A 12,451-nucleotide genomic window follows, 5' to 3' on the forward strand; every position below is an offset into this window, starting at 1 on the left:
TCCTTGCTTCGTTTTCGCTCGGCTTCTTGACAGTTGTCCCCGTCTTATTGTCTTGGCTGGCCGTTAACTGGAACCGGCCTAGTGGTGTTGCGGCCGCGTCGCGCTTTTTCGTCCTCCCTTGCACCCCCTTTGGCCTGTCATGGAGCCTCATGCCCAGTCCCAACTGCACCCTGGACGTAGATCATTTCCACGGCCCGCCTCGCTTGCAACCCAAAAAGTCACGGTAGTATATCACTCCCTTCGGCGCAGCATAACTTTCGACGCACAAGTTCGACATACACTGCGACATGTTGGTGAAGGCCGTGTCTACTAATATCAGGTACTGTGTATTTTATTGAGGCTGAATGGCACAGCAGTACTTTCCTCTGGAAGCTCACAACATGCTGGCCAAAAGGAAGCAAGGGCAATCCTACAAAGTACTACGAACATTCGCGAGTATCATATTCCTTGTGTAGAGCGAATTGGCAGGTTCTTCGTCCCGACCAGGTACTGCCAACGCAAAGAGCAACTGGCGGGGACGACCGCGTCAACGTCCTGCGCTCGTTACGCAAGCAATGCGACGCTGCAAGTGACACCCAGAACCGCACCAAGGGCACTAAAACAAACAAGGGGCAGGCCGTATGCAAAGGATAAAGGGCGGGGACGGCACTCCGATGAACCCCCAACTGGCTTTTAAACCCGAAAATACAACTGCAGTCGCGACAAAAGGCTACAGGCACGGTGCAGTGGAGGAGACCACCCTCTCTCGATCCCAGCCCTTGAACCTGCTTGGGACTTGGGATATGCTTGTTTACCTGCCTAATCCCATCATCAGGCCATCTGCCATTGGGTCAGCGAGCATGGAGATGTCTGGGAGGATGTAACGGCGATCAAAAGTAACACCAGCGCCGTACGACAAATGCCTGGCGGGCCTCTTGTTAGCTATACCTACTCATTATCCACCTGCTGGGCCCTCGTGGAAAAAGTTCGCACCTTGCGTCCCGAGCTCGATACGGAAAATGATGATAGGCGCGTTGGACGATTGAAACAACAAACAAGGACAGAGCGTGGTCTGCTATAAAAACCCAACAAGTCTGTCAGAAGCCACCTGTTGGACTAACATGGACGGCCAGAAGCAAACAGACGTGCAACACGCTCATTTTCCTTTCATACTGCAGCCAGCCAAACAATGGCTCAATGTCATTCGCCATCTCGCGTTACGTTATCGGCTGGTTGCAGCTGGGCGCCCAGATTAGGCCCAGGACACGGGAGGTGGCAGACAAGACCCAACGGGACAAAGGCAAGGCCTGCACTGCACATCTTCTATTAGCGCCGTACTTTTCACATACGAAGTAGTCAACGGAAACACGCAATCTATTTGTGACTTCCGGGAAAGTGGTTCTAAGTTTCATACAAAGACAGCCGTGCCTACTGCCTGGCGCAATATATTCACAGCCGTTCATGAATCCACGATCCCAGGAACTTGGTATTTGGACAAACGACATGGTCGATAAAAGGGCCGGTTTGTGTCTGTATCCGCAAACCCAAAGGCAAGAGAAACATGGGCGGAGACCAGCTGGCACCGTTCCAGATATTGGCAGCTCCTCAGTTTGCTCTATACATTGCAGTGTACCATACCATTGCCTCATACACAGTTCCTCATTCATTTTCTCGTTTTCAATGTGGCAGGCCGTTTGGTACATTCATTGCTCCCTACAATCTCACGCAACCGGCCTCTGTTGGTCACCGCCCCTATCTCACCCTAAGGGCTATTGGTTGGCAGTGTTGCGCAGGGCTCGCTCGACTCGTACGACCTGTGGGAAGCAGATGAGACAGTAAGAGACTGCCAATCTAGGGCGGCAACTTTTTTGACGTCGAAAGGTTACAGCAACAAAGGGCGCATGTACCACTTTGCAGGTGCGTCCATTGGTGAGGCTGACGTGCCGCCAGAGAGCGCCTGCCCTCGTCTCACATCTCTTGCCCTGTTTACCCACACCCGGTTTTCCCACTCGTTTTTATTTTATTTTATTTTATTTTATTTTACGGACGTAGTGACTTTTGTCGAGAAAGGATAGCCTTATTTGCATTGTCCGTTACTGCCTTCCCATATGCTCGCCCTTTTCAACCCTTTTCATTTCTCCTTTCTTCAAACGGGTGTCACTTCCTCACCGTCTCATTGCAGAGCTGATGCTCTTGACACCGATGGGCTACGCCACTGGCGGCTACCAATCATGGCATTGATTTGTTACCTCCACGACATACTATGCACCTGTTCATGGTTCTTTACTATTGATGTGCAAATGGCAATATGGAAACCGAATAAAAGGACACAAAAGAGATGAACAGGGCCATTCGTTTCTCATACGTTGGCGGATGACGTGAATGTGGTGCGGACCGTGTCACGGCGGGTATTCTTGGTGCCCATTCCGTATCTCGTTCGCGTCTTGGTTGGAGAGAGGGTAAGCGAGCAGAGTTTTCTGTGTCACACGCAAGCTCTTTCGTCCACGAACACTTCCTCCCTCCCTCTGTTACAATTCCTTTTTACCTTCGCCAGCGTAAGTCGGCTTCGTCTCTGGCCCGCCTGTATGTTCGGCCAATTTTAGTGGTTCGGATATGCCTACCGGGAATTCACACTGCAGAAGTTTCTTTGCTGGAGAACCTGCATCACCGATGTTGTCGTTCCGGGTGCCGTTTTGTACCAGTTGTACAGCTGGTCTCTGTTGCCCATTTGAGAATCCTGGGAGATTAATTAAAAGTGAATAAGAGGCAAGAGAGGATAAAAACATGCACACTCACGTTCTGCTTTGACGGCGGCCTCTGAAACTGGCCACACATGCTGCAATGAGGTTCTTCAATACTGGTAGCGCTAATTATCAAGGTGATGGCAGGTCCTTTCGGCAGTTGCCCCGTTTCATCCCATCCTAGCTTTGCTGTTTTAGTTCCCTGGTGGATTCACACGGGTGACACATGATCCATGATTGCTGCAGGAACTCGCACCTGCCTCGCCCACTGGCACCATTGCGGCCTGTCTAATGAATACGACGAATACTACTCTAGGTTTCAAGAACGAACGTTAGGGTCTGAATATCTATGGGTTGTATGCATATGTCTCGACGGCAGAGAGTTGTCATTTTCCCTGCACCTGTCTCCCTATCCCTGCATCGAAATTATAACATATTTTGGAGCTATTTCCTGGAACTTTACCATCCCTCCTAAGTTGCTAGGAATTAACTGGAAAAGAGCTTCTCTGTACCTACAGAGAAAGAGCAAATAGATATAAGGCAACCAGAGCCATAAATCGAGATCTGCACCGTTGTTGTTAGATGTATGCCCAGAGATAAAAGAGCGAAAAGCAGATGCTAACTGGAATGTGGAGCGGGTGCGAGAGGCCGATGGTATTCCGAGCTGTACTCCGTAGGGAGGTAGAGTGGTAAAGAGATCCGGGGCATAGGGGCGGAGACAATTGAAATGACCGTAGGGCAAGTAGGATATTCTGTAAATTTCACTTTTAGTTTACAATCTCGCATTCTCGCCTTGTTTTTGTTCTCTAAACATAGCATGTGCCACATGTCTCTCCTTGGAGAGCTTGCGGCAGCTGAGACCCTAGAAATGGCAACATCTCACTTCCACGTTACTTTGTCCGTCGTTCCGGTATGCCGTTTACAAAGCTTCTGCCCTCGCTGCCCGTCCCTTCCCGCAGTTCTCGCAGCCCTTCTGCCCCAGTCGTCATTTTTTTTATCCAGCTGTCTCTGCTCCTATTGCACCGCTGGATGCGAGCCTCCTTTTTTGCTAGATCTTACAGGCAGTACTCCGCAGACGAATAAGTTGAGGTGCCCGGCGGCCCAAAACAGAACATGCGACAGGGAACTTGTTTTGAATCTGCTTTCCCGTTTGGGTAATGCACGGGATGTCCGAGAAAAACAAGAGAAACATAATTGTCCAAATTGATCTGTTTCTTTTCTTTCTCTTTCTCTTTCTCTTTTCTCTTTTCTCCCCTCTCCCTTTTTGATCCCGTGCCTGCTTTAAAGAGCTTAGGCGGAAAGACTCGACGTCGTTGATTCAGACGGTGTGCTTCCCCAGCAGAGACAAACAGGACGCTGTGTGTTTTCCCACGCGAGGTGCATCTGAATCTTGATTCGACGTTGCCACTTCTTCCGCCCTTTCTTTATTTTATCTGCCCGCAGGCTGTGTTTTAAGACCTAGTCATACTGCAGAGACAGGGTTCACCTTCGGAAGAAAGGGTGCGTAGGCAAGTGGGTACTCTACATAGTTTTGTCCTGGTTGACATTCACTTTCGCGTTGATTCTTTTCTTTTCTTTTCTTTTCAATTTTTTTTTTAAAAAAAATGGACAGAGACAAAAACGGCGGACAAGGGCAACTGCAAGATCTGCTTCAAAGGGGCACACCATACTACACGATCTGGAATTCCGAGGTTGCGTTGCGTACCCCTGTGACTTTTTGTTTCGTTTTCGTTACATTTAATTGTGGCTGTTCGTTTGCCATTGCCGTTCTTGGCAAAGCTGGCTTTGGTGGGCTTGGCGGCTTTGTTGATATGTTTTTTTTTTATTCTTAACCCCGTTCCTCCATATATAATCTATAGAAATATCTTACCATAACCAGCTCACGATATCTGCGAAGACTTGTAATGAAAGCATAGATTTACCTTTGGCACAGATGAGTCTGTATTAACGTTAAGACACAATTTTGGGCATTTACTTTTATTTTTCTGGCATTAATTGCCCCGCCCGCCTTTTTTCTCTTCTATTTCTTTTCTCTTCTTCTTCTTTTTTCCCTTCTTCTTTTTCTTTTTTTTTCTTTATTTTTGTTGTTGAAATGAAAACATGGTCAATGAGGAAATCCATTGCCCCCACACAACGAAATGGACTGATCTCTAATTCGTACCTAAAGAAGTCTATTATCTTCACTCGTTTGGCGTAAGGCCCGAAAAACATCAGCACAAGATGCGTTTGGCACTTTCTCCCCGACTTTTCCGACAAACGGCTTGTTTCTTAAGACGGAAAACGTCTACGCCGATCCCCTAAGCTACGTCGTGTATGGCGCAGTGCCGTGCTTCGACGCGTAGTTGTATGTAAATTGCCCAAGAAAATGCTAGCTTTCTTTCGATATATTCTGGCTTTCTTGGGATAACAGCCATTACTGCTTGTCGAAGATGATCAGTTGGTCACTCCGCCGCGCTATCCTTTTCTTTTTTCTTAACCTCGATGAGGATACATATAGTTTAGGACTGAAGAAACCCGAGATCAAAAATTAAAAAGGCCACAAAATGCCAATATAAAAACCTCGCAAATAATTTCCCCTTTTCTGGGAGCGATGATACTAATGCTTTAGGCTTCTCAAATGACAATTCGTTCTCAGGTATTCGCCCCCCGGATCATACTGAGCAAGCGGTGAAGAAAGCGAAGAAGAATAAAAATAGTAATAAAAATAAAAATATTTTCGATGAACGGCATCTACAAACGGCCGCATACGTCAACCCACAGAACCGAGTTGATGCATGTAGGCGACCCTACAGTACTGCCTCCTCGTCTTTCCTGTCGACTGGCTGTGTGAAGTCACACTACATCTGGAGGCTCGCTTCGGGCGGCTCGCTGGTGGTCCGTACACGCCTGTAAATGTCACGCGGCGAGCATTTCCAAGCAGGGATACCCTTGCTTGGGCTTGCTGGTACGCCCCTTGTCTCTTTATATTTACTTTACATCTCTTATTTTCTTGCTTGTCCTACGACGTGATCTATTTGTATATATTGTAGTCGTTTGGCTGCCTCTCGGCCGTTAATATGCGTATTTTGCTTTGTTCACTTCCATGATGACCCCCTTATGACCCTCTTCGCGCCTGGTCTGTCTACTTTTGCGGGCATTGTATGCACGCCACGCCAAGAGGCGGTTTTGTGCTTCCTGCTTTTTCGCTTAATCAACGAAATTGCGCATCAGTAAACGACCTTTCTGGCATTTTGGGCGTCATGAAGGTTGTATCTTGCTCGCAATCTGCATGATCTCCTCCTACTCGAAGCAATGTTTTTGTATGTCTTTGTGGGTGTTCATGTCCTGTCTCAGTGGCCCGGAAGTGTTGTATCACAACTAAGAATGTACTTTTGCCCCGTAACTTCTCTTAATTTCTCGTTATCGCTAGAGTTCTACGTACATAATTTGGCATACAAGCGAGGGACTGCTACCGGATCTACATGGTCGTATGAAGTAACCTTGTTCGGAGTACTTGCGGGGATGTTTTTTGTTTTGCAGCGACTCCCGCCAAGCTCACGTACTGTGATGTTCACCCTTTAGCCCTTTATTTTGTGACTATCGCTCGCGATAGATGACATTCCCCTCCTTTCCGAGACTGGCCATGTATTGTTTCGTTGTTATTCCGTGGTATGGTGGTCTGAAACTCATATAACGTTGAATGCCTCTACTTTAACATGTGCCTGCTTCTATGCTATAGTTTACGCGCTCGTTTAAACGGTATATTTTATTTTAATTTTTAAAATACGACAGGTGCCGCTTTTCAGCCATATCCCTGCCCTGTCACGTTGTTCCTGGTCCGAACGTAGGAATTTGGCTGGACAAAGACATCGACGGACCGTGGCCGCAAATAGTCACAATTGTCAAACATTACTAAATACAAAACAGCACCAAATAAGCACCATCGTGGTTGCGCTTCCTTGATGGCGTCTTTTATTCCCCCAAGGCAAGACATTGCTCAGGACGAAAACGAGGAAATGAGAGACATAGTGCTTGAGCCGCGACAGGTTGAATCAGACAGCAAAATAGTAAGACAAAGCCACTTTACCAGGTACGGACCACATCGTCTCATAATGGGTAAGATTGGGTGAGCACTCTGATGTCGGGCCACACTTCACGGAAAACACAAAGAAGTGTTTGAGTCCTATTCGAAAGAATGTGATAGGTGTGTGTGGAATGCGCCGTTCCTTTTTTTTTTTTTTTTTTTTTTGGAGTAGATTTGGAGGCTACATCTCGGCCTTGACGATGCTGTGTCTTGGTCTCTTTATGTTTCCCATGTATCCGTTCCTTGTTTTATTCGCTAACGCATCATATTTTCATTTTGTTATTTCTTTTTTTTTAATGCCCCTTACCATGTATTCTTCGCTGGCGAACTTCCGACCTTCGGTTCTTACAAGTTCGCAATTAAACAATGATCATGGGAAGGGCGCCATAGTCTTACGTCCGTTCCTTCTCCCCTTGACATGCATTCTTTCCCCCATGCCTCTCGATATTCATCCGCTCGCCTGATGCCGGATAACCCTGGTCAGTTGCACTGCATTGTGTGAGTGCCCTGTTGTCTTGCGATTAGAGACGACAACGAAGAAAGAAGAATGAAACATGAGAACGAGAGTTTGGATTGATCACACAATATTCTTGCATATACATGTCGTACCATCGCTGCGCACGCATTGCGGCTAACCGTCTAGCCCAGCTCAGCGATAATGCGGGCGTCCTTTAGTCATCGGCAAAAGCATAATAGAGTGGCTGAAAAGCTGGTTTGAGACCCATCGCTGTTCTGTTGATCTTCGACTGGTGCTGCTCCGTGTCCAGCTAACTTCGCACAGCAGGACGTTGGCATTTTGCCTTTGCCTCGGTCTTCTGTCCCCTTCGTACTGCTCCGTTTCCGGGGTTTCTTTAATTTCATTACCATCAAAACACCTAACTTATTTGCTGATGGGTGTGTTGGACCTGCTTTACGGTGAATGCCGTTCAGTATTCATTTATGGTCTGCATATGCATGGTACCGAAGCATGTCGTCGTTGGTATCCGTGTCTTGTCTCTTGCTAATTCTCGCCGTTGAATTTGCACCTGCAGGCCCCTATCGCCTCCCTTGCGTACCTAGCCCCAAATTCGCCGCCGGGCGTCCAGTCCAAGATCCAGGAGATGTAGCAGATTTACCTTCATTGGGCTTTCCCCTGCTGTTGAGGGATGGCCATGCAGCCCCACTGATTGACCTCCGCCCCGGCATCTGTTCCACCGATCAAAGCTTTTTCTCCTTTGTGGAAACAGGCCGGTCCTTGCCCGCCACGAGAAATACATCGTAGCACCTCACGGAACGAGACACTGTCGTTGTGCAGGGCCACTTCGCATGGGAGCTTCATAACGTCTTTTGTGTCTGGTTTCTTAGACATGGCGTGTCATTGGCGCACCCGGCTCAAATTCTCGGTCTGCTCTAGTCGTTCTACGGACGCCTTTGTCCACTCCTTTTCACCAGGGCCCCCTTCTTGCACACCTTCTCCAGCTTAGTCCACACAAAAAATATGCTGGCTTGGTTATTCTGTATGTGAACTGAGCTGTCTGCGAGATGCGGCCGCGTTGGTTTGTCTGTGCGCTCCCGCGGCTCAGTGTCTCAATTGGCTGGCTCCTTCTTGCCAGCAGCTGTGAAGACAGGCATCGGAATGGCACTAAGGGGGCCTTCAGAGCTCCAACACCCTGCCATTTTTTCTCAACTCACCGAAATACGTTGTCATTACTTTTGTACGATTTACATTTGTGCAACATACTCATAGGGTCTATTTCTAGGGAGCTGTCCCGCTGCTTGTTGCTTGGTTGTTTACCGTCTACTCCGTATGCGATAACGCATTTTATGACAGCTTTTCCCTATTCACACCACACTCGCCATGTTTCTCTGTTTAGTTAGCCTTGCGCGAACGCCAATATTTTGTACCACCCCCTTCCCTTTTGAGAGCCTTTCCCCATTTTCTTTTCTCTGCCCCACCTCCACTACAATTCTATTGTTGTCCTTTGTACTTTTTGCCCGTTTATCCACCACTTAGGTTCCCTGTTAGCTGTCAATATTTCATTATTGCCGCTTATTGAGTCCAACAACATGCTGATAAGGCGCGGGCCCTGCCGTGGAAATCGGCCGGCCGATTGAAAAGAACGATCAGACCGAAATTTTGCAGCGAGGAAACAGATGAGCTACCACTAATTTTATTGCCGGACTCCAAAAAGGCGGCGTAAGGAAGGTTCTACTATGCACGGAGGCAAAGCGGTGCAGTGCTACGCAACGCCTGCTTCTGTTGAGCCTGCCCCCTTGCACGACACCTATGCTCGACAAGAAATGGGACGTTTGGCGGTGCAATGCACGTGAAGAAGGAGACATCCAAATGCTATAATCTCCTTGCAGTGCGCAGGAATTATTACGACGTGCTTCGTACGAGGTAGAACACTGTACCAAAACAATAACAATACACACGAAACGCAGATTTGAGCACCCGCCTGCCACGAACCGGGACGGCTCTGTATTACAGGGCACAAACACGGCAAACATGGCATTCCCATAAAGTTGCTGCTGCTCACCGGGCCACGCCGGCCGTCAAGTCCTGAGCCAGATGGTCGCTCTGGGCTGACTGCGGCCACAATTTACCGCTTTCGCCCCTTGCAGCGCGGTATTAACACACAGAAACCGCGTCCTCGCGTCTACGATGGACTGACCCGCCTAGCGGCCAAGACGAACGAAAGGGGGAAAATCGATAAAAGACCAAAAGAAGAAGGAAACTCACAGGAGACCAGAAGCAGAGAGGGCGGGGAATACGAAGTCGAAAAAACCAGGAAGTGGCTACTGGGCCCCTGCGATCTTTGTGGACTGGTCCTCCCTCGCAGACAAAGGAACTCGCCATTCTCCCGGACTTGCTCGCCTTATGCGCTGCACTTGCATGGCCTCCATCGCTCGTCGCGCCAGCCCACACGCGCCTTCAATCCCGTGAAGCTCCAGGCAGCACGGAGGACGACCTGGTAATATAAGGAGATTGTTCTCTGTGCAGGCACAAGATATGCATTCCTGAGCTCCAGAAGGCCGGCCTGCTACCGGCCAATAGGATCGCCATGCGGTAGCCCGACGCCAACAAAAGAGCGATCGTTGAGCTATGGCCACCCTTGCCACCCCTCGCTGGCCGTCTCTGGCTCCCGTGAGCGACCGCTTGACCCACAGACGATGGAGCGCGCGGCGGACGGCGCGACGCTAGCTCATCCTGCTCGCGCGATTCCTGCTGAGCGAGAGAGAGTTACTGACAGCTGGAGACCGGGATGATAACCTTGTCTATGTACGGACAAGAGAGCGAGGTACGACGTAAGATACGCCCAGGCCTTGTTGTTTGTTTTGTTTTCCTTTTTTTTTTTTTTTTTTTTTTTTTTTTTTTTTTTTTTAATTTGTCATACGTGCACTCACCCTGCGCATTTTCCCTTGCTTCATTCCCCTTCCCAACCCCCTGAACTACTCTCTCTTGCTCAAACAGTTTTGCATCGACCAGTGGGTCTGTGTTGCTTGACATGCTTGGGACTAGTCGGCTGATCTGCGACTTTTTTTTACTTCTATGGCAGACCAAGACCACTAACGCATTGGAAAATTAGACATTTTTCGCATCGGTTGTGACTTTGCATATGCAGCAGATCCTGGCCTTCCAAGGTGTGCAGCCAGACAGGACCGTGCAAACATTTGAAGCTTATCACAAAACCAAACCAGTCGCTCGTTTAGGGCAGATCCTGTCATTTTTGTGCGGCTTGTGCCCAGTGCACAAATCGAATACAGAGCAGCTAGCACGCGAACCGTTTCTCACCGCAACAAGATGTGGATGTGAAGCGGCACCTCCAGCAACACGGGCGACGCGGACGACATGCACGTTGTGGCCTGATACCAAGCGAAAGTGCGTCTTTCGCGATATGGCTCACATTTGTGTGCACAAAATGCATGTCGTATGAACTGCCATAAATGTATTCTGACATGATATTCTTGCATCTTTTATTCGCATTACAAAGTGCCATACAAAACATACAAAATGCCATTCTCCACACAGCCGGCATTGCGAAATTCTGACGAACATTACTGACCGGGGGACAGGAGGACAATCCTGGTCGATGATCCGCAACTGACCCAGGTGATCCCCCCTCCTTGCCGTCGATCTGGAGTTCCATCTGAGCCGGAAGGGGAGATACGCTGTCGCATCAGTGACAGGCGTCACAGGAGTGTGCATACGGAAATGTGGGAAGAGGGAAACAGACAAGACGTAAGAGGGGAGTGGAGAGGCTGAGAGGTTATCAGAGGCGTACCTACCAGCTGCAGCGAGGGGGCCGGGAACGAAAATGGAGAAGAAGGAGAAACGGAAACGATGAAGAGGAAAAGAAAACAAGAACAAACGCACACAAACAACCGCATGAAAGTTGAGGAGGATGACCAAGAACGATACACGAAAAAGCTCGACGGTGCAGGGGTGGGCGACCTAACTTAAAGGGCGACGACTCGTACAAGGAAGCCCTGCCACCCCACTCAATCATCACGAATGGCCAATCAGCCCACGCCAATATACTTACACCTCCTCCAAAGTCCGGCTTTTGACTACACCCCTCCCCTACATGTGCACGGTAAACTGGTCTGGTGTACGGTGTCATACGTGCTCGTCTGTAGGCATGCGACAAATGGCATGGAAAGGGGGCTTCTTATTGTTTGCCCTTTTCACATAGCAGTGGCGTCCTCCTGACATCACACATTAAAGACGGAGTACGTATACGGTGAATGGTGAGGGATGTTCTTCTTCGTCTTCTCTTCTCTACTTTGCATTCTTGCGGCGCAGACTGTAGCAGTTTACCGGGTGCCTTGCTGATTTCTATTTTCTCCCTTCTGGCTTTCAGGGTATACGGACTCTGCGCATTTTATTGTCCAGATCGTAAGAGCAGGCAAGTCTGTCAATCACAACGGACCCTAGTACCTTAGGCCTGCCAAACGGTCGGCGCTCACACAGAAGCGACGGCCAACGAATTCGACACAGGCTACGCACGCAGTTGCAGCAAGGGCTACGGAAACCTGTCCGTCTGGTTGGCAGTCATACACTCCCGTGACTTTCTTTCCGTGTGGTCTGAAGTCCTTGTGGATCGAACACAAGAGTCTGAGACTGGCTTCCTTTCATATCCATGGCCATTGCTCTTCCGCACACACGCTAGATGGACACCTCCCCACGCTCCGCCTTCGTGTGCTGTCCTGTCTCCAGGCCTTTTTTGTGCGAGTATGTCCTGTGTCGTCGACTCGTATGTCCGTCTGCACTGTCATTTGTCGCCTTTACGCCCTTCTCGCTATGCCTACTTCGTCTGCCATCTCTCAGAGCCTTGCTACAAGCATTGTCTCTCATTAGCTAGACTTGTCAAAAACCTTTTTCGGACCTTGCATGACCTCAACGGCTGACCCTTCTAAACAAAACAAAACAACACGTTGTAGGTAGCTGTGAGCCTACACAATATAATGGCGGTTTTTAAGGTTTTGAATGCCAATATGCCGCGTCTGTTGACAGCTTTCTTTCCATAACAGTCCTGTCCTTCCCCCTTTCTGCCATTTCTCGCTTCTGTTCAATAACCCTACCCCACCCCCTGTCATTTCCGTTGGGGCCTTTTGTTTCTATGCTACCTCAAAAGCTTCGGCAGGAGCTCTTGCGAAGGGATCGGAGCCGAGTGGAGTATTGCCC

At 49.0% G+C, this 12,451-nt stretch overlaps 1 protein-coding gene across 1 annotated transcript; it reads right to left on the reverse strand.

Moving 5' to 3' along the window:
• Positions 1 to 7,900: 7,900 nt before the first annotated feature.
• On the reverse strand, positions 7,901 to 8,131 carry SPSK_10943 (uncharacterized protein; the record flags this gene model as incomplete). The annotated part of the gene is made up of 1 exon (XM_016737173.1): positions 7,901 to 8,131. The coding sequence occupies one exon, from the start codon at positions 8,129 to 8,131 to the stop codon at positions 7,901 to 7,903; it is 231 nt and encodes a 76-aa protein (XP_016587592.1).
• Between the last annotated feature and the right edge of the window lie 4,320 nt (positions 8,132 to 12,451).

This window comes from Sporothrix schenckii (assembly GCF_000961545.1).
Source record: "Sporothrix schenckii 1099-18 chromosome Unknown Cont44, whole genome shotgun sequence".
Taxonomy (NCBI): domain Eukaryota; kingdom Fungi; phylum Ascomycota; class Sordariomycetes; order Ophiostomatales; family Ophiostomataceae; genus Sporothrix; species Sporothrix schenckii.